The 22,082-nt window shown below is 51.0% G+C and overlaps 1 protein-coding gene and 1 pseudogene across 5 annotated transcripts; both read left to right on the forward strand.

The window, feature by feature from the left end:
- The first annotated feature begins 292 nt into the window (after positions 1–292).
- On the forward strand, positions 293–11,995 carry LOC105730618 (alpha-1-antichymotrypsin-like). Of its 5 annotated transcripts, none has more exons than XM_064375190.1 (5): positions 293–398; positions 2,425–3,075; positions 7,205–7,478; positions 10,231–10,381; positions 11,554–11,995. In XM_064375190.1, the coding sequence occupies exons 2-5, from the start codon at positions 2,433–2,435 to the stop codon at positions 11,755–11,757; spliced, it is 1,272 nt and encodes a 423-aa protein (XP_064231260.1). In that variant the 5' UTR covers positions 293–398; positions 2,425–2,432; the 3' UTR covers positions 11,758–11,995. The 5 variants fall into 5 exon arrangements, with proteins under 5 accessions (XP_064231260.1, XP_064231261.1, XP_064231262.1 ...); XM_064375191.1 differs by having other exon boundaries at positions 324–394; XM_064375192.1 differs by lacking the exon at positions 293–398 and adding an exon at positions 468–486.
- Positions 11,996–12,881: 886 nt separating this feature from the next.
- On the forward strand, positions 12,882–16,275 carry LOC135274206 (adiponectin receptor protein 1-like; annotated as a pseudogene).
- The last annotated feature ends 5,807 nt before the right edge of the window (positions 16,276–22,082 follow it).

Below are 22,082 nucleotides of genomic sequence, written 5' to 3' on the forward strand. Positions count from 1 at the left end.
TGGGGCCTTCTCCAGGTAGTAAAGTGCTGGGGGATATTTTGCAAAGTCGTTCTTTATATTTTCTGACTTTTTCCAAGTTCTTCAATGAGTATTTAATAAACAGATTTAAACTTAACACAACAAAGTGTTGTTTGTGTGTTTGTTTTATCTTTTAAGGAAGAGATTAGAGCTATTCCCATCACCAGGTTACTTGAGTGGATGTAACAAGTCCGTGTTACTAGAAATGATCATCTGGCCATCTCCAGTCTGACAACAGAACACTTGGTTGTCCTGGCCAGTGTTTCCCAGCAGGGGGAGGAGCTCTTTGCTGGAATAAATAAGCCTCAGCACTCATGAGAATCAGCTACTCCAGAAAGACGGCTTTGGAATCACCAGGTACATCCAGCTCCCTGAGGCAGGTAATCCATGGTGCTTTTCATCCTGGGAGCAGAAGAATCTGTTTTTCTGAGTGTTCTAGATGGCAGCCTGGAGCGTGCAGAGTGTGTGGTGAGCGGATGCCAGGAGGAGGTGTGCCCAGGGCACTGGGTTGGGGCCAGGGGATTGTTGTGGTTCCCCATGCCTTTTTAAGAGGCGTCCTCTCTGGGTCTGAGATTTCACACCTGTAAAGGGCGGAGGTGCCCTGGGGCCTCTGTGGTTGTTTCTGCCTTGATAATTACGGATTCTGATTCGAGTCAGCTGTGCATCCTCAGCTGTGCATCTGACCCTCGGGGGAAGAGGTGCTGTCCCCTTGCCTGGCGCAGGGTGCAGCTCTCAGAACATGTGGCAGATGTGATTGTTGCAGCGGGTTCTTGTGAGCAGCGGCCGCAGGCCCCATGGTGATTTCAGGGTCTCCATGGAGCTGCCTCGGGGGCTCCACTTCCCCACAAGGACCCCGGCCAAGTCCACAGATGGGCTGTACCTCTGTCCACACGCTGAAGAGACAAACTGCTGGGAAACAGCCAGTCCTCCAACTTGCCCAAGCAGAAAACACAAGGCTTTGCCCCCGAAATAATTCCGGAGGCAAATATTGTCTAACATTTTCCCAGAGAAATGGTTGCATCAGCCTGAGAGTAAACAGTTGAAGCAAACAAGCAGCCTCTGTCCCCGGGCTTCACTGAAGGCATTTCCACCGGCCTCCCCTCCCTCCTTCCTTCCTTCCTTCCTTCCTTCCTTCCTTCCTTCCTTCCTTCCTTCCTTCCTTCCTTCCTTCCTCCCTCCCTCCCTCCCTTCCTTCCCCTCATCCTTCCCCTCTTCCTCTGCTCCTCTCTCTACCCCTCTCCCCTCCCTCTGCTTCCACTCCACTTTCCTCCCCTCTCTTCCCCACAGCACCCAAGCTGCCCCTTTTCTCTTCTGAATTCTGGGACTGAGTGGGCAGAGGCTCAAGGTAAATAATCTTGTTTGCTGCAGTCACCGGCCTGGAACTCAGTGCTTCCAGGGTCTCTTGAGCGGTTGCTCACGCCTCTTCTCTGGCTTGCAGTTTCAGGCCTGGGGTAGTATGGGAGGTGGTGGCCCTCGGTAACGTCTCTTCTGAGCCAGGTGCCTTCATTCATCATTTATCTCACCTGAGCCACTTAGCATGTTGTGCAGAGACGGAAACAGGTTCAGAGAGGTTCAGTCACCTGCTTGTCATTACACAGCAATCAAAAGTGGCCAAAACAAAATCCCAGTCTCAGTCTGGGAGACCCCAAAGCCCACGCTGCCTTCTCCCCACTAGGAGGCCCTTCCAGGCTTACGGTGGAAACAGAGACCACGTGGCGACCTGGCAGGAGTGAAAAAGAACATTCGCCTTTCTTTGGCCTTGACGCCGACCATTTTCAGGGCCTTCTAGGCTCCAGACACTACCGGGAGCCCTCATTTCCCTCTCTCAGTCAAGCCTCACTGCAACCCAGCATCAAGCCTGGAGGCCCACGGGGGCCGCACCACGTGTCACCGAGAGGCTGGGAGAGTCACTGTGGCCTCTGACTCTGGCCAGGGTTCCTTCATCCCTGAGGTCTTCTTTGGTGGCAGTTGGGGAATAGGGGAAGGGAGCCCCTGCTTTCTAATGCCCTAGGATGGGATCTGCTCACCAAGCGGGGGGAAAGGAGTGGGCATTCTGATTGGACTGAACCTCGGACCCCCATCAGCTTCCAGACCGAGGAGCCAGGCAAACCTGGCTGCCCGCTGGGCTCCTCCACCTGTTTGCCCCGTGACCTTGGCCGCCCTTCACCGCTTTGTGCCCAGGTTTTCCAGTGGAAAAAATGGAAACAATTATGGCACTTACCTCAACGGGTGATGAGAAGCAGAGTGATGTGTCGGGGCCCAGGAGAGCCCCTACCTGAGGGAGGCTGCAAAACCAGCAAGAAGCAGCAGAACAGGGACCAGGACACAGGCCGTGGGGGTGCGGGGAAGAGGGGTGGTCAGGGCTCCATCTGGCCCTCTGAGACCTAAAGGATCTTTGCTTTGCAGAGTTGACAATGGGGAGAATGTTACCTCTCCTGGCTCTGGGGCTCTTGGTGGCTGGATTCTGCCCTGCTGTCCTCTGCCACCCTGCGAGCACACTTGATGAGAAGAATTCCACCCAAGAGGATCAAGACCAGAGGACACATGTGGACCTCAGATTAGCCTCCACCAACGTGGACTTCGCCTTCAGCCTGTACAAGCAGTTGACCCAGAAGGCCCCTGGTAAGAATGTCATCTTCTCCCCACTGAGCATCTCCACCACCTTGGCCTTCCTGTCCCTGGGGGCCCATAATTCCACCCTGAAGGAGCTTCTCAAAGGCCTCAAGTTCAATCTCACAGAGACTTCCGAGGCAGAAATTCACCAGAGCTTCCAGCACCTGCTCAGCACCCTCAACCAGTCCAGGGATGAGCTGCAGCTCAGTATGGGAAATGCCATGTTCGTCAAAGAGCAGCTCAATCTGCTGGACAGGTTCACAGAGGACGCCAAGAGCCTGTATGGCGCCGAGGCCTTTGCCACTGACTTTCAGGACTCAGAGGAAGCTAAGAAACTCATCAATGACTACGTGGAGAAGGGAACCCGGGGGAAAATCAGGGATCTGATCAAGGACCTTGACCAGCAGACAGTGATGGTCCTGGTGAATTACATCTTCTTTAAAGGTGAGTGCCCAGTTTGGGGTTCAGAAGAGGTGGATATTTAGTTCTGAGCCCAGGGCCATTTCTGTCCTGGCTCAACAACGGTGTTATTAGGGAAACCACTGTAGAGGAGAGTGCCCACGGCTTGGGGGCATCGTGGGCACCAAGACCCTACCCTGCCCATAGGCATCACGGGCACCAAGGCCCCACCCTGCCCATAGGCATCGCTTTCTCCTGTTGCGGTTTACCAAACTACAGTTAGTCCCTCCAAGACATCAGCCGATCAGTGGACCCCTCAGCCCTTGGTCTGACTCAGTGTGGTGCTTTTCACTCTGATTTAAACTTGTCCAGCAAACAGAAGGAAGGAGCTCTCCCTTGAAACCACCCCAGGGCCCACAGGGACTACAGCTCCCTTTTTGCAGGGGCGCTGCTGGACTGGGCCAGGAAAGCCCTCTGCCTGGATGCACCCAGGGCTTCTGCCCTCCACATGCGCGAGGAACACTGTCCAGCCAGGGGCCTCAGTCTCTGGAGGTGGCCAGGTGGGGCTGGGGCCATCTTCACAGGGGAAGCCAACCCCTAAGGAGCCTGGCCCCTCCTAAGGTTCTACCACTCTGCTCTCCTATAATGTTCCATAATTGTATTTTGAAATGCGTCACTGACACATAAATGAGGGCACAAATGGCATTGTTCCCCTCTGGGAAAGACCCCCAAGGGTGGCGGTATCCAAGACACGACCCTTGCCAGATTCTAACTGCTCCAGTGCCCAATCCCATTGATAGAAACTCAACCAATGCAAACCTCAGCCTGCAAGCTCCCAAGAGGCAGAGTGCAAGCAGGTAGCTTCTGCCTTCTGGAACCCGCAGTCCACATGTGGCCAAAAAAATCATAGGGACACAAAGAGTGCCCACATGTCAGAGGGCAGAAAGGTGCTTAGGAGACATGCGCTGCTTGGAGGCAGACTCCTGCCTGAGGGCTGTTGGTTGAGTCCTGGGCAAGCCCCTTCCCCTTCTAGGCCGGGGTCTTCATCTGTAAACGAAGGCGTGGATCCGGATCTCCCGCTAAGACTACTCCGTGCCTGAGCTGCCATTTCTGCTTTGAGATTCCTGTGCTCTCTCCTGCCACGTAGCCCTATGCCAGGACTCTCTACCCTCCAGGGACGCAGTAGCCAGCCCAGCTTTCCCCTCCCCACCTGCCTCTAATAATGGGAAACGGGCAGGTGGGAAACAGGTGGGCAGTGGAGGTGGCCCCAGGTCTCCAGCCTCCCCTGAAGCTCCCACTCCCCTCACTGTTCAGTGCTCTGGTCCTCCTGGAGTGGAGACCTGCAGGGCCCCGCCCCTTGCTCTGTTGATCTCTACTCACCCTCCAGGTGCCCATTTTGCTCCTTACCTCAGCCTGGTTTACATACAGTGTATGTGCTGGGGCTTGGTCACTGCTGGGGCTGCCCTATGGAAGATGGAAGGTGCTGGGCATGCATGAGCTTCAGGCTGACAGGGTCCCAGCTCAGAACCCTGGAGTGCTTGTTCCCTCCCTTTCTGCTCTTCCTGTTCCATTGCACCCACTGGACCCACGAGCATGCAAGGATTGAGTCACCCAATGATGTTAGGACTGTGCATTTGACTGAAAGTAAGGGTGGGCATCCAGCCAGGGGCAGAAGATGGGAATTCAAGAAAGGAAGCTTTCCCCTAGAAAATGGTTTTCTTCTTTTCTCTTAAATCCAGATAGAATTGGAAAGGAAGGCCATTACAGCAGAGGGAAGTTGAGTCAAGCAGAGATTAGATCTTAAAGACACTATTCTAGCCAGACATTCTGTCCCCCAGTTGAACAGCTGAGGATGTCAGAAGATAGTAAGGAGGCAGAATTGGAAAACGTGGTGACTAGCAGACAGAAATGGGGGGAGATGGGGGCAGACGTGAGAATATTTAAAGGCCTGTAGAGCCTGAGTGGTGATTTCGTCCCTCAAACCTGTCCCTCCTTTGATTCTGGCATACAAGGCAGCAGTCAGAGTCCCCAGAGGCAGCCTGTCTTCCTGGCAGGAACCCATGTTGGAGATCTGGCCAGCCCTGGTGCCCTGGGTAATATGGGGAGGCACTCCATGGCACTACCCTCACGGAGGCCACAGAAGCACCTGAATGGTTGCTGCAGTTGGTGACGGGGACACCTGTTCAACTGAAATATCTCCCACTCTGAGATGGGTCCTTGCTCTGAGGCGTCTTTACAATTAGGTTTGTCCTGGGTCATTCCATGTGGGGAGGCTGCAGGGACCAGAGAACCTGAGATGGTCTCCCAGGAGGGGGAAGGAAATATGGACTGTGATTTTGGTCTTAGATAAGTCAAAGGTGGGGAAGAGTCTAGAAGGAAAATGATGGCACGAGAGAATGTAGGGCCACCCAGAAGCTGGCTCTAGTTGCAATTACCGAAAGAAAAAGCCAAATAAAGAAAGAAAGGAAAGAAGCTCCCATTTATTGAGCACCTGCTCATACCACCCATTTACATGCAATACCTCGTTTAATCCTCCCGGCAGCTCTGGAAGGTGGATGGTAGTGTTGCCATTTGTCAGTTAGGAGACATGAAGTCCAGAAAAGCAAATAATTAAACATTCAAAATTGACCTAGGCCCATCTGAAAATTCCTTTTTCTTCCTAATGTTAACCCCTAAAATTAACCTATGACTTTATGAGCTTTCACCAGGCATCTCCCAAAACCAAGAATGGAGGTAAAAGATTGTGGAGCCCAAAACCTAGCAAAAGGATAGACAAACTTTTTCTATAAAGGACCTAGTAGTATTTTAGGCTGTGTGGTTCTCAGGAGGTCTCTTTTGCAGAGTCATCTTTTTGTTTTCCTCCTTTGCTTCTTCTTCACCTCCTTCTCCTTCTTCATTTTTTTACAACCTTTGAAAAATATAAGCACCATCCTTAGCTTTAGGTACATATAGAAATAGGCTATGTATTGTATGGGCTAACAGGCCATTGTTTCCTGACCCCTGTTTTAGAGGAGGAAAATAATTGTACCCGACTAAACGCATGCACATCATAGGCCTATGTCATGATTCCCAAAGAATGAGTTTCATGGAATTTTCTACATTTTAAAGCTTTTATTCCATTCTTCCCTTGCTTGCATAGTTTCTCATGAGAAGTCTGCTGTCATTTTTGTCCTTATCCCTTTTTCTATAAGGTGGAGTTTTCCACTCTGTCTCTAATTCTACCTCTTTCAAGATTTTCTCTTTCTCCTTACTGTGGTAAATAGGCGTTTAGTGAGAGGAGTTATGTCAGTCTGGCTAGGAGTCAGCCTCCATTGCATGTTTGTGATAGCTAGAGGTGCCAGAGGCAGTTTCGTGGAATTTTACCTTTACAACATTGAGAGCCGAGACAGCCTCATAGTCAGAGCCCCCACAAATGAATCCTCACCCAGACAGTCACAGAATCCAGGGCAAGTCTTAGCTGGATGTTCATGGTCTGTAAAGGTGGACATGAGTTATATATGAGCTGAGGAGCAGCTCGTGGCTTTTCTGTTTTCCAACACCCCCATCCCTAAGATGTCACAAGTGCCCCTAGGCTTTTATTCCCATGGTGTCTCCTGGCTCTGAGTTCTGTCTTCCACTATAGTCTCCCTGTACCTCTCCTCATTCACAGAGATGGGCATCTCCTCTGTCTGCCCTCACCACCTCACATACAGAAGCTGGTCTCTTTCCTCCTCTTTCCACCCAAAGCGCTCCCAAAAGCCACTGCTGTATGTTCACATCCCTGTAATACCAGTGACTAACAATTGCTCACAAGAGGCTTTTCCTTTTAAGGAACCAAGGCTGAGCCATTTCTCCTACAGCCTCCCACGTGTTGTCATGCCTCTTTCCCTCACTTTCCCTAAACCTTCTCTCTCTCTTGCACTCCTTATTCCCAGCTTCCTATTGATTTCTCCTTTAGCATAAAGAACCAGGTCTTTATTTCAAGGCCCTTTTCCAAGTCTAAGCCTGCTGGGCTCTCCCTCATCCCAAATAACTTTTTCACTTACCAAGCTATTTCTCTAAATGAAGGCAGGGCCACTCCTATGAGGGCCTCTCAGTGTCTGCTGGACTAGGCACTTCCACTGCTGAAGGAGCAGGGTCGAGGCAGAATGACCCTGGCACTAACACGTTCTTCAAATGCTTGCTCCACCTTCAGCCAAGTGGAAGACTCCCTTTGACCCCCGTGATACTTCTGAGTCAAGGTTCTACTTTAGCAAGAGGAAGTGGGTGAATGTGCTCATGATGAGCTTGGAGGACCTGGCTACACCTTACCTCCGGGATGAAGAGCTGTCCTGCAGCGTGCTGGAGATGCGGTACACAGGCAATGCCAGCGCACTCTTCATCCTCCCCGATCGAGACAAGATGGAGGAAGTGGAAGCCATGCTGCTCCCGGAGACCCTGAAGCGGTGGAGAGACTCACTGAAGATCAGGTGATTCTTCCTGTCCCCTGAGACTCCACATCTCTCCACCTCAAGGTCTCACCAGTGTCCAGGGACAAGGGCGTGGTGATGTGGTGATGGGAGAACTCGCATAGAGGCAGGTGGAATTTTCACTTAGTTTTCTCTGTGCTGCCTGCATGGCTATGAGCCTGATTTCTTTTTTCCTTCTTTAAGATGATTCCATCAGACAGAACAAGGGGCTGAGGCTTCCTCTGACTCCAGATTGTTCTAAGTCATAAGAAATCTTCTACACACACTCAAATACTCACATATGGTTTCTCCTGGTCTCAGTCTCTTGAAGGAACAGAGAAACAGAAGGAGTTGTGATCAGTTGAGGGCTGCAGTGAGATGGGCTCTGAGAATCAGCTCTGCACTGTTAAACCAATATATGTAATCATTCACTCAGCATTTGCTACATGATTAGTTGAGCACCTACTATGTGTCAGACACTAATTTGTCCCCTAACAGTAAATCAGCAAAAAAAACAAAAAAAAACAAAAAAACACAAGATTCCCTTCCCTCCTGGAGCTTACTTTGCAATGGGAGAGAGGAGAGGCAATAAATATAACCAATAAGTTATTTGATATTTTAGAAGGCAGAAAATTGAGTAGGAGGATAGAAATTGAGTAGAAGGGGATGAAAGAAACAGGAAAACTGGAACTTGTGTTCATTTGTGATTTTAAATAAAACGACCGTTAGGTGATGTTTGAGCATCCATGTAACGGAGGGGAGGGGTGGAGTCATGTTGGTATGTTAGGGAAAAGCATTCCTGGCAGAGAGAACAGCCAGTGCAAAGCCTCTAAGGTGGAACTGAGCTTGATATGTTCAAGGAAGAGCGAGGCCAGAGTGGCTGGAGCAGAGAGAGTGACGAGAGAGTTGAGAGAGGTCAGGAGCCTCCAAAGGGGTGGATCAGCTTGTGTAGGAACATGTAGAGCCCTGGAAAACCTTGCCCTTCCTCCTTCCTGTGAAATGGAGAGCCATCAGGAGGTTTAGAGGAGGGGTGCGATCTGAGCGTTGTTTTAAAAGACTAACTGTGGCTGCTGAGAGAATAGACGGTAGAGCAGGTGTGGAGTCGGGGACACCCGCAGGAACCAGGCACAGACATGAGGTGGGAGCCCACGGCGGCTGGGACCCAGGAGGGAGCCGTGCGTGTGAGACGTGGTTGACTTCTGGATAAATCTGAGGGTGGAGGAACAGGCTGGGCACATGGAATTGAGCTGACTGATTTCATGGGGACACAGTGAGGCAGAGCAGTAGTTCCAGGCCACCCTGTAGTAGTTATGTCCACCCTGCAGTGGGCCCAGGGAGCGCGTGTGGGCAGCTGTGCGGGGTGGGCAGGGAGGAGCACCAGCCTTGGGCTCAGACCGTGGTGGCTGGTGTGACCTGGAGCAGGTCGCTGCTCTTCTCTGGAGCTCAGCTACCTGCTGAATAGAGAGGAGGGTCCTTGCCCCGCCGCCCCTGTTCTCACTGGGTGGTTATGAGAATCCGGTGAGGTGTTGTATGTGGAAGCCATAATAACCCACCAAGGGCGAGGCAGCTGCTTCAACACTAACCTGAGGCTGCAGCTCCTGCCCCAGCCACTGTCCAGAGGGCTGGACGCCTCTCGGGCCTGCCTGACGCTCCGCCCCTCCTCACTCTAGATCCCAGGAGATGCCAGGACGTGGGGTCCTACCCCACCCATCCATTCACTCCCAGACTCCTTCCTGCTTTAGCACCAAATAGCCACCAGGGAGCAGGAGCTCAGCAAAAAGTTTTGAATGAAAAGAATTCACCAAACACTTTTGATTCACAAAATGCTGAGGAAATGTGTCCACACACTCCTGGCCCACAGAGGATGCTCAATAGGCACTTGTTGAATGAAGGATGAAATGAACAGACAAACACATGAATGAATGAATAAACATAGAAATAGAACACCTTCCTCCTCCATGGGAGTCAGAGTTTAGTGGAAGACACAGCCTCCTGTATAACGGTAAGACCAGGCAGACAGGGACAGACATCTTGAGGGGGCTATAAACCTAGGGAGGGGGAGCTCGCAGGTGGGAGGTGTAACCATGCCCTGTGCCAGCCTGTACCTAACTCAGGGGACACTGCCCCCCAGGGAGGCAAGATGGGAACCTCCAATTGATTATTTCAGGATCCCTGAACTCTCCCAATACAATCAGACTCCTCAGAGGCCCCCAGACCTTTTTGACCTGCCTCTGGCTCCTGGCCCACCTCGTCCCCCACTACCCTTCTTTTTGCCACACTGAGGTCACCCTCCAGTCTGTGGAGCAACTCCTCCTGCTCCCACCTTCCTCCAGGTTCTTCCATCTGCTTTCTGTCCACCTCTTCACCTAGCTAGCTCCTTTCCCACGGCCTCAACACCACCTCCTACAGGAAGCCTTCCTGGTGCCCGTGAAGCAGGCTGTCATGCAGCCAGTGCATCTGGCCCGGCCCAGGCTCTCCACACACTCAGGGGTCCCTGCTGGTGTGAAGGTGCTTCAACCCCATTGCAGGCTGCAAGAAAAGGCCAGGATCAGGCTCAGGGCTGTGGCTGCAGCCTTTCACCCTTGCAGATGGGGATGAATAATTAATTAAAAGAAGAGTAAAGACAGAAGTTAAGAAATTGAGGAACAGAGTATTTATTTCTAAGCAGAAGGGGGTGATTGTAGAAGAAACCAGGGAAGACCATGCGGCCAGGTGGGAGGCAGGTGGGCACTGATCAGCAGAGCTTCGGATATTTTTTTTTCTTATTTTCTAGATGGATAGATGAGCTCTACCTGCCAAAGTTTTCCGTCTCGGGGGACTATAACCTGGAAGACACACTTCCCCAGCTGGGCATTGAGGAGGTCTTCACCAGCAAGGCTGACCTGTCAGGGATCACGGGGGCCGGAAACCTACAGGTCTCCCAGGTGAGTCTTCAGACTTTGGTCAATTCATCTCCGTATCTGAACTTGAATGGTGAAGGCCAGGTGCAAGTTGGACACTCTTGAACTTGTGTCAGTGCAGGTGCACTTCTCATTATGCACTCGCCCTGCTTGCGACACCCCAAGCCAAGAAGAGCTCGGTTACAGCCCAGCTCCTCCTGCCGTGCTGGGGACTGGTCCTCGGCAACATGATTGCGTATATTTCTCAGATGGAAAGACGTAGTTGTGTAGATTATTCAGATGGAATAGACATATTGACAGGCTTGGAATCAGACAACCATGGACATCCTTCCACACTGCACCAGTTACTACCCATGGGGCAAACAATTAAAGTCTCTGTTCCCAGCTTTTTCATCTGTAAAATGGTGGTGATAGTCCTTGGCTGCTATGCAGTGCCCAGCTGGGGAGTTAACACCAGTAGGGAATAACAATGACTGTCTGGCAATTGTGATGAAAACACGCTCAGAGCATGAGAGAGGACTACTTGCGACACTCAGCCTGTGTCACTAAAAGCAGAGGCGCCAAGGCAGGGTGGCCATGCAGCCCTCTGCTCCTGTCTGGCCTGAGTGCTCACACAGAGCACTGGGGTGAGTCTGCACCTCCACCTTCCAAGGAGCAAAGTAACGGAGGGTCGTTTGTCGAGGAGCAGACGCGTACGATCCAGGAATGCAAGACCGTGAAAAGTACTTGAAAGCCCCAGGGATGTTTAAGCTGGAGCGGGAGAGATGCCAAAAGCCATGCTGGGCTGGCGAGGCGCTTTCTGCAGCAGCTGTTGGTGGTCAAGGGCTGCCGGGACCTTGCTTGGAAGAAACATGCCTCACATTGCTCCTGCCCTTCCTCCCAACAGTGGTGGCTGTTTTGGGGGCAACATAGACTCTCAACTCAGACAGAAAGGGATGCATATGAGGTGCTCCATTCTTTACCTCGCAGGCTCTGGGCAGATCACACACCGCACCTGGGTCTCCATTTGCACCTCTAGGCATCAGGACTGTGCAAATCTAGTTGGCAGGGGAGTTGGGAGGAGCAAAGTTTCCACAGCAGAGAGACAGGCCAGCGCTGAGTGCTCAATGCACTATAGGCCCCCTAGCAGCACACAGGCAGGTTGCCGACCTCCTGCCCTTCTGTGTCTACCTTGAGTAATGCTTCTGTCCCCACAGGTGGTCCACAAGGCTGTGCTTGATGTGTCTGAGGAGGGCACAGAAGCATCTGCTGCCACAGGAGTCAAAATCATCCCCTTATCCGCAAAGGTGGGCCCGAGGACCATTGTGCGTTTCAACATGCCCTTCCTGGTGATCATTGCCCGAACCGACACCCCGAGCATCCTCTTCATGAGCAAAGTCATCAATCCCAAGCAATCCTAGAGCTTGCCATTGAGCAGTGGGGCTCCCATTAAGGAGCCGGGAATGGAAGCTGGATGCTTGGGTCTCTGGGCACAGCCTGACCCCGTGCACCGAGCGGCCAGGGCATGTCTGGCCCTGTGTGCTCACCCTTGGAAGGTGACAGTGACTGTCTGTGGAGCACCCTTATGCACAGGGGCCCATGGACTCTTTGTTCTGGAGGGTCCTGGGCCTCCTGACAACAATAAACAATTTCCTTGGACACGCTGCTTGTGCCTTTCCATGCTGACTGCCGGACTCTGTGCTCCTGAGGCTACCTGTGTCCCAAAGCCAAACCCTCTGACCTCCCACACAGGCTCAGTTCCACCCCAGGATCTGGGCTCCTTCTGCCTTCCACTGCAGCAGCCTGCCCAGGTCCACTCAAGCTTGTGGCCAAGCTCACCCAGACCTCAGGCCCAGGGCTGGGAGGGGACCCTGATGCTCTAAGGCCAATTCCTGCCTGCTGGGCCTCAGGGTACCCACTTTCAGTTTCCCTCTTTCCACCCCCAGAGTCCAGGCTCCACCTGGCTCTTGCCAGAGCTCCTGGCCCTGACCACATCTGGACAGCCCCCGGCCCCTCGCTCCTGCAGCTGGGCAGGGCGTTATCATGGGATGCCCCCCTTCTGCTATTTAGCACCCCCAATTTAGGGGGAGTAGCTACTTTCTGTGTTTCCTAGCCCTCGCTCTGTGAATGACCTCCCTCAACAACCAGAATGCAGGGCTGAGGGCAAATGAGCCATCAGCGCACAACTACAGTCAGAGCAATCGTGTAGTCAGGCATTTAACTGAGGCTCTCAGGTACCTTGCAATCTCTGTTACAAAGGCAATAATGGTAACATTGACAACAACCGAATACCTGAGGATTTTATGCCAGTAAATCTGCTAAGATCTCTCCCTGAAATAACCTATTGAGTCCTCCTGATGACCCGATGAGATAAATCCTATTAGTAGTCCCACTTTATAGATGAGGCAACTGAGGCACAGAGAGGCTTAGTCATTTTCTCAAAGCCACGTAACTAGTAATTATTCCCAGTAGAATGCTATCCAAACCCTCCTGACACCAGAGGCACACTCTTAACCACAAAGTGATTTCCTCAGGAGTTGCCTCCATGGAATGTAGAACCTTAAGGCAAGTAGATGGTGAAACAAGTCTGGAAGCTGAGGGAGAGCACTAAACCTCACTCTGGGAAGTCAGGGAAGGCTTCTTGGAGGAGGTGGCTTCTCTAAGATCAGAGAAAGCGAAGGTGGTAAAGGCAAGAGAGAAGACAGTGCTTCAGACAGGAGAAAGAGTGATGGTAGCAGTCAAGAAACCAAAAGAAGTTGGGCCGCTCTGGGGCAGACAGCAGCGAGGCTGAGGGGCTGCAGAGAGGACGGGCCGTGACAGAGCCGTGGGACTGCAGAGGGGCAAGCCACCATAAGGATCGCAAGTGCTTCCTAGAGCCACAGGGAGCTCTAAGGGAGTTTCTACTGACATGGTAGAACTGGCTGAACTCTGAACTGGGACCCCTGCTACAAGAGAAGGGCAAATGGGTAATCGCCAACCTAACCAAAGCTGAAGAAATCAAACGTGCCCAGTGCCCCAGGAAGAAGAGGAGGAGGTGTGGGTACTGACCCTTCCCCTGCAAGCCTGCCACACCATGGAGAAAATGGAGGAGTTTGTGTACAAGGTCTGGGAGGGACGGATGTCGGAGGGTCACCCCATATCGTCATGGGAACCTTGTGGGGAAGGGGTCGCTTTGCCGGTCAGCACCCTCTGTGGCCAGCAGCACCTAACGCCTGAGTATTGCTTGTGTCTGCTGGGCGTATTCCACCAACTCAGCCAGCAGGCTGCACTCAGCTCACACTACCAGCCCGGATCCCAAACATGCCAAGGGCAAGCCATTAGCGCAGCGGCGATGGGTGAGTGAGTGAGTGAGCACAGGGTCTGGCTATGGCACACATCCAGGCATGCTGGCTGCTGGGCTGCGGCGGGCAGCTCTAGGCACTGGCACAGGTGCTGGCTCCATGAAGGGCTGTGGCTGGACCAGATGTACCACACGTGGCTTCTGCTGTGGGCACCCACATTTGGACAAGGGGAACATGGTGGCACCCAGAAGATCAGAGACACCAGGAACCAGAGAGCCCCAAAGAGGGTGTCACAGCCCCACAGCCCTGGCCTGGGGAGCCCCTAGGTCTGGGCTCCCCAAAAGGCAGCAGTTCTTCTCTCCTTCTTGTTGCCCACAGCGTGGTGAGCAGTGGGACGTGTTTCAGCTCTGTTTGTGTTACGGCTCTTTCAGTCCTGCCATTCGGTGGGTCCCGAGTTCTCATCCTGCATCCAGGAAGAATGAGGTATGTGGACAACTGGAGGGTGAGCATGGCAGAGAGGAGCTTCACTGAGTGACAGAACGGCTCTCAGGAGACCCGCAGTGGGGAGCTGCTTTCCACAGCAGGTTGTCCTGGCGTCTGTTAGAGTCTGGCTGAATCTGGGAATTTTATAGGCTCAGAAGGGAGGAACTGCATGTTAATTGGTCCATGGGTGTCATGGGAAGGCCCAGAAAAAGCATCGTGTTCTCAGTCTGGGCCACGGGCCCCACCCAGAACTGGCAGGTGGTCCCCAGGCTTCAGGCTGTCCCTGGCTTGAAGTTGGAGTTTCACTGGGGATGCACGCCTTTTAGTCCAGGAATCTGTCTGCCTCTTGCTGTTAACCTGCTGTCCACAGCACCCAGGCTGTTTGTATTGAGGGGCGCCTGTAGGCCCACTGCAAGCCACCCTCAGCAACTCACTGACCTCCTTCCCATGCTCATCGAAGCCCAGAGTATGGAGGGTGCTGAGGTGACAGGGGGCTGGCACGTCAACACTGCCCTGAGCAAGCACACACCCAGCTGGCTCGTGACAGCACCTGGGCTTGGCCACAACTTTGCTCCACCCTGGAGTGGACACCGGAAACCAGAGCAGGCATTTAAAACCTGTTAGGTCCAGGGGCTTCCTGGGCCCCCAGGAGCACAGAGATGCCTGAGTCTGGAGCTGAGGCTGGGCGGCTGCAGCTGCACCTGAACACATGGGGCTCCCACTTTAGCAATTTGGTGGGGGACATTCTTGGGGCACACAGCCCCGGCTGTGCATCCCCCACTGCAGCTGGCATCCCCGCAGTGGCAGCTACAGACAGGCCGCTGCCACCATCGATATGATATGCCCCCTGACTGGCTGAAGTACCATAACTGTCTGCTGTATGGCCATAGACAACCCATGCCCTCCTTCCGGTCTTGCTTCAAGAGCATCTTCTACATCCATACAGAAACCAGCAACATCTGGACCCATCTCCTTGGCTTTGTGCTGTTTCTCTTTTTGGGAATCTTGACCATGCTCTGACCGAATATGTACTTCATGGATCCTCTATAAGAGAAGGTGGTTTGAGGGATATTCTTTTTAGATGCATGCTCTGACTCAGCTTCTCCTGGCTCATCCACACCGTCTACTGTCATTCAGAGAAAGTCTCTCAGACTTTTTCCAAACTGGACTGTGCAGGGATTGCTCCACTGATTATAAGGAGCTTCTTCCCCTGGCTCTGTTCCTCCTTCTACTGCTCCCACAGCCACAGCCCGTCTACGTCTCCATCGTCCGTGTCCTGGGCATCTCTGCCATCCTTGTGGCACAGTGGGACTTGTTTGCCACTTCTAAGCACCTGCAGACAAGGGCAGGGGTGTTGCTGGGACTTGGCTTGAGTGGTGTTGTGTCCACCACGCACTTTACTATCGCTGAGTTAGGACCTTGCCAAGGTCACCACAGTGGGCCAGATGGACTGGTTCTTCCTCATGACTGTCACATACGTCACCAGAGCTGGCCTTTATGCTGCTCAGATTCCTGAACACTTCTTTCCTAGAGAATTTGATGTATGGTTCCAGTCTCAGCCGATTTTCCATGTGCTCATGGTGACAGTGGCCTTTGTCCACTTCTGTGGGGTCTCCAACCTTCAGGCATTCCGTTACAGTCGAGAAGGTGGCTGCACTGATGACTCCCTTCTCTGAACCTTCCCATTTCAGGGATGGAGGAGGAACCTCTCAAGTGCTTTTACATCATTTTTATATCTTTTGAGACAGAGTCTCGCTGTCACCCAGGCTGGAGTGCAGTGGCTCCATCTCGGCTCACTGCAACCTCCACCTCCTGGGTTCAAGCAATTCTCCTGCCTCAGTATCCTGAGTAGCTGAGACTACAGGTGTGTGCCTGTTTTTTGTATTTCCACTAGCTAATTTTTGTATTTTTACTAGAGATGGAGTTTCACCATGTTGATCAGGGTGGTCTCAAACTCCTGACCTCAAGTGACTTACCCACCTTGGCCTCCCAAAGTGCTGAGATGACAGGCATGAGACACTGCACCCAGCCCAGGCGCTTTTAAAAATAACTTCTTTGTTGAAGTGAGAGGAAGACTTTGAGTTATCTGTTTCTACAAGAAACCTCTTAGAGAATTCAATACCAACCAAGCTTCAGCCACTTTCACACCCACTGGGCAATAACCTTGCCATTTCCATTCTCCTGGCTGAGGATCGGACGTGGTGAAACTCATCCCTCCCCTCCGCAGTGGTCACCTGCCTCAACAAGGCAACTACCGGCCCCCCACAGAGACAGTACTGTGAAGCTCATGCTGAGATTGTGCCCCAACCATTTCAGGAACATTATGGACTAGGACTCTTGAGAAATTCTCTTTTTTCTGGAAGAAAATATTCCTCCCTTATTCCCATCCTTACTTTGTATCCTGGCTTAAAACAAGCTATCCATTTTTGTAGCACACTTTTCAAAACAGTTGAATACCCTGGTCCCATCTTTCTAGGGCCTGGATCTGCTTACATAGCAGAAAGAATAAAGCCTCCAACTCCTACATCGCCCAGCTAAGTTGAGTTTTAGTTTGTTTTTTCTTGGCAGAGTAATGTAAAATTTAAATGGAGAAAGATATTTAATATTTAATACTAAGCTTTAAAAAGAAATCTGCTGTCATGGCTATGTATCTTGATGCAAAGTCTGTGATGTTAGAAAGAAAATAAGGAAGACACTTAGCATTCAAAGCAAAAAAAAAAAAATTAGGAATAAGTTAGGGAAACAATGGCTTGATAACATTAAGAAATTATTGTTTTTAAAATTGTGATATGCTGCTGCAATTATGTCTTTTTCCCAATTTTTATACATAAAATGAAATATTGTATAGGATTTGCTTTGAAATATTCAGCAGGGAGAAAGAGATTGGGAGGAATCAAAAAATGATACTGGTCTTACATTGAAAATAACTGAAGCTGCTAATGGACATGTAGGGGTTTGTTACACCATTCTCTCTAATTTTTTCATATGTTTGCATTATTCCATAATAAAAAATCCTCCAGAAATCCCACCCTTGGGTATCCACCCAGAGGAAAAGAAGTCATTATACGAAAAAGATACTTGCACACGCATGTTTATAGAGCAACACAATTTGCAACTGCAAAAATATGGCATCAGCCCAAATGCTCATCAATCAAGGAGCGAGTTAAGAAACTGTGCTGTATATATTTATACCGTGGAATACTATTCAGCCATAAAAAGGAACAGAATAATGGCATTCACAGCACCCAGGATGGAATTGGAGACCATTATTCTAAGTGAAATAACTCAGGAATGGAAACCCAAACATTTTATGTTCTCACGTATAAGTGGGAGCTAAGCTGTGAGGACACAAAGGCATAAGATGATACAAAGGAATTTGGGGACTTCGGGGAAAGGCTGGGAGCGGGTGACAGATAAAAGACAACAAATAAGGTGTACACTGCTCAGGTGATGGGTGCATCAAAGTCTCAGAAATCACCACTGAAGAACTTATTCATGTAACCAAATACCACCTGTTCCCCTAAAACCTACTGAAATAAAAATAAATAAATAAATAGATTGTGGTGATGGTTATATCATTCTGTCAATATACTAAAAATATTGAATGGCACACTTTGAGTGGGTGAAATGTATCATATATAAATTATATCTAAGTAAAGTCATTAAAATAGAAAAAAAACCTTGAAGCAGGAGTGTGCCTTATTCCTCAGTTCTTAACGCATCATCCTCAGATGCAGTACACATTCCATGATCAATGAATGAATGAATGAGTGAATGAATGAATACGATGAATCTCATAATAGACCCCTGCTGTGCCATCCCTTACGTGAACATCCAGAATGGAAGGTGCTAGGAAGTAAACAAGAGGTGACTGTGTGGCTACTGATGTCAAGATAGCCATCCTGAGGAGCTAGGAAGTCATCAAGAGGTGACTGTGTGACCACGATGTCAAGACTGTGCATAAGCAGAGTAAAGTAAAGTCATAACAAGCTAAGCTGGAAGAAAATCAGTTCGACTCAGACCCGTTACTCCTGTGAACCTTATCTGCACTCAAGCTGCAGGTCATTTTGTGCCATCCCTGCCCTCAAGCCAGCTCAGGAAACACAAAGCATTTGAGTTGCTGGGGCTTTGCAAACACTCTTTCTATCAAGTACATATTAACTTTTCTGTTCACATTGCATTAAAGGGGAAAGTTCTATTGACTTTCCTGAAGAAACAGTCATTACATGGCAACTAGCCAGGACAGCCTTATTAGAGCCAAATTGAAAAAGCAATTAGGATATTTTAAGATATCATAGCCCAAGCTCCTTGGAGGCAAGAACCGTGACGTGGTATCTCCGTGTTCCTGTGATGAGCTCAGTGTCTGACGGAACAGGAAGTGCCATAACGTGTCTTGGACAAGAAAATGTAGCCAGGAGAGGGCGGAGCATTGCTCCAATTTGCTTGGCCTTTGGCTAATTTTCTAGAAGCTCTGTGTGTAGCACTAGGCTTAACTTTCCTGTCAACCTTGAGCCGTAAGGATGGTGAAGGAAGAAACTGAGGCCTGGGAGTGTCAGGCAGAACAGAAGTGGTGGAACTGGGATTGCCCCCAGGACACCCACTCCAATTCCAGGTACCGCCCACGCTTCACCGCTCCTTCTCCACACACAGATTTCCACACAGCCCTAATGGAGGGCAGCTTGTTTTCCTCTGTTGGAATTTGCCAAGGGTGGACATTGAGCCAAGAGCAGCCTTATTCATTCTGAGTTACTCCCAGAAATCCAGCCCCTCACAACCCTCCCTGCAGGGACGTGCTTTTTCAAGGGCCATTCAACCTGCTGAATCTCCCCAGCTCCACCAAAAGCTCATGGAAAGCATTCACTTTCAGGTGAGTTGGGAGCTGTGAGTGGGGCTGGATCCCCAGCTCTCCAACTGACTTGCTAAAATTGCCATAGGTTATATAATCTGCTACACACACACACACACACACACACACACACACACACACACACACACACTGACATGCCCACTGTGCACCAGGAGCTGGGAAGGTAGTCAGTAGTCTGGAGTGCTGCCGACTCACCCTACCTCCACGGCCCCAAGTGTGCTCTTGCCTCTGCTGAAACCCCCAAAGCCCTTTCCTGCCTCTCTCTTGCTCCATCTTTCCGTTTCAGTCCAGATGTCACCTCCTCCAGGAAGCATTCCAGGAACTTCTACCTTCCATGCCTCCCGTAGGCTCCTCATTCACCCTTTGCAGGTCACCTCTGACTGCCATCGCCCTTTCCCCACTGGGCTGTAATCAGCTCCCTGCATTTCCCTGCAATCGCTGGCATGCTCCTTCCAGCAGGGCCCAGGCTGCCAGTCCCTCGTGCCCTGACTGCTGAATATTTGTTCAGTGAGTAGATGAATGAGCTTCTCTCGGGGCCTCAGTGTCCCTGTCTGTCCAGGGGCTGGGTTGGTGGACCAGGGCATCCTTTCTGCTCAAAAGTTCCATAGTTTTTGGGCCTCAGAGAAAGCCTCTGCTGCTGCTACGTTCCATCTACACCCTCGCCAGCAAGGCAAAATAAAACCCCACCTAGAGAGTGCCAGCGTGGTTAGGACACTGGACCTGAGACAGCTTGTCACCAGCCTGGCCACACAGCACACACCACCCTGCGTGAATCTCTGCATGTCTGTCCCACAGGATCCGAGCCTCCCCAAGGGAGCTGCTGTGACCCTCATCTTGGGTCCCCAGCATGCAATTCAAGTCCGGACACGTAGCAGACTTTCTATGTTTGTTCATGAATGAATGAGTGAGTGAGTGAGTGAAGGTTAAGTATAAGAGAATGAAAGTGCAAACTTCAGCAAAACCAAGACACTCACCAGAGCAGATGACCAGGAAAATGGGCAAATGGAGATGGTTGCTTCTCTGTCGATAAGGAAATCACAGGGAGCACAGGATTCCTGGAGGCTAAGGCTGAGCTGATTGTTTCTTACACAGATGTCGATTCTGTCGGTAATTAACCCAAACCCAGACTGGATACATGAGGCCAAGCACTTGTGGCAGAGAAAGCTGGGGATGGTCCAGTGTTAGGTCCCAGAGAGACAGGAAATGCCTGTGCTCCGGGTAAAGTCTGAAGCCCTAGAAGGAGCCCCCAAAGATTAGCCCAGGAACCACTGATTTTTTCAACTAATATTTGTTGAGTGTCCACTCTGCCCGGAGCACTAGGAATGAACCGTGCATGAGACAGAGTATCTGCTCTCGTGGAGCTTATCCTCTAGTGGAGAAGCCAGACAAATGTATCTTATTATGCCAGATGGGCATCAGAAAAACCAGGCAGGATGAGGGTGGCAAGGGCACAGGTGGGGTCTCTCTGGGGAGGTGACCATTGAGCAGACACTGAGTGAAGGGAGGAAGTGAGCTGCGGAAAGGGCGAGAGCAAGGCTGCTCTGGGCGGCCAACAGCAAGTGCACAGGCCCTGAGCGGGAAGAAACGTGGCACGTTCTAGACTGGCAAGAAGGCCAGGATGGTTGGAGCAGGGGGAGGAAGGGAAAGGATGGTCAGAAGGAGGTCAGAGGCCAGGCAAAGTGGCTCACGCCTGTAATCCCAGCACTTCTGACAGATCACCTGAGGTCAGGAGTTTGAGACCAACCTGGACAACATGGTGAAACTCTGTCTCTACTAAAAGTACCAAAAAAAAAAAAAAAAAAAAAAAAAAAAATTAGCTGGGTGTGGTGGCACATGTCTGTAATCCCAGTTACTTGGGAAGCTGAGGCAGGGGAATCGCTTGAACCTGGGAGGCAGAGGTTGCAGTGAGCCTAGATACTGCCACTGCATTCTAGCCTGGATGACAGAGCAAGAATCTGTTCCCCCTCAAAAACAAACAAACAAACAAAAAGGAGCAGGAGAAAGACTAGCGGGCCCTGTCCTCTAGCACCTCCTAAGGTGTGGTGAGAAACACAGGATTTCTCTTAGTTGCTATAGCGCCATCGTAAGCCTCCCGCAGGAAGTGAAAACATCTGATTTACCTTTCAAAAGGCTCCCTAAGTGGGGCCCAGGACCAGCTCAGACCCTTGGCAAATGGATTCCACGCTCCATGCAGGCCTGCTGAGTCAGACTGGAAGGGAGACCCCAAGTCCACTGCCACGCCTGCGGCTCTGCGCCAGGTCCTGGGCTGAGTGTGCTCCCTGCATGATTGCTTTCAATTTCTGTAACCTTGTGATGTGGGGATTCTTAGCAGCATCCCACAGAGTGGAAGCCAAGGTCCTGAGAGGCAAAGCCACTTGCCTAAGGTCAGTGGGCTTTTATGAGCAGAGCCCTGGACTCCTCCCTGTACCATGAGGCGCCTCCCACCCCTCCCCTCCTCACAAGCTTCCTGCAAATCTAAGACCAGGGATAAGACATGGGGCTCAGACAGGCTAAGCAAATTACCCAAGGTCACCGATCTGGGATCTGGTATGGCAGGATTCATAGAAGGGTCCTCTGGATGCCTCTACTTGGATGCCTCTACTTGAATGCCTCCAGTAACAGGGAATTCATCACCTCCTCCATTTTAATGATACTGGAAGAGCTTGTTTTTAAAGAGATCTTTTCAAACTTAATGTGCATATGAACTCTAGAGAGTTTTCTTAAAATGCAGGCATCTCATACCTACTGTAAGTGATTTTCATTTCAGTGGATGAGTAGGTCCAAGACACATGACCTTGCATTTGAAGAAGCTCACCTCCCTTCCCCACGCAGGTGATTCTGCTAACAGAAGGCTATGAGCTCCCCATGAGGAGGGGCTCTGACTTGGTCCAGAGATCCACCCTGTCTGTTTGTGAGCAGGAAACTGAGGGGTGAGGAGGAGGGGATGAGAAAGGAGCCCCCAGGAGAGGCAAGGGGCGCCTTGAAGTATCTGTGGGGTGCCTGGCACAGAGCAGCAGCCGCCTTCTGAATGTCACACATTATCATTATCATTAATGTTTGAAATTGATGTTGTCCTCTTTGTCACGCTGCTTTCAGACCAAGGACCCCAGAGGAT

Source organism: Aotus nancymaae, unplaced genomic scaffold (assembly GCF_030222135.1).
Source record: "Aotus nancymaae isolate 86718 unplaced genomic scaffold, 86718_ANA_hifiasm-v0.15.2.pri h1tg000011l, whole genome shotgun sequence".
Lineage (NCBI taxonomy): Eukaryota > Metazoa > Chordata > Mammalia > Primates > Aotidae > Aotus > Aotus nancymaae.

Bases quoted from the DNA above. Each gene is read 5' to 3' on its own strand.
- LOC105730618 (XM_064375189.1), top strand. The intron at 3,076-7,204 runs GTGAGTGCCCAG...CTCCACCTTCAG, and splicing joins GAATTACATCTTCTTTAAAG to CCAAGTGGAAGACTCCCTTT. The intron at 7,479-10,230 runs GTGATTCTTCCT...CTTATTTTCTAG, and splicing joins AGAGACTCACTGAAGATCAG to ATGGATAGATGAGCTCTACC.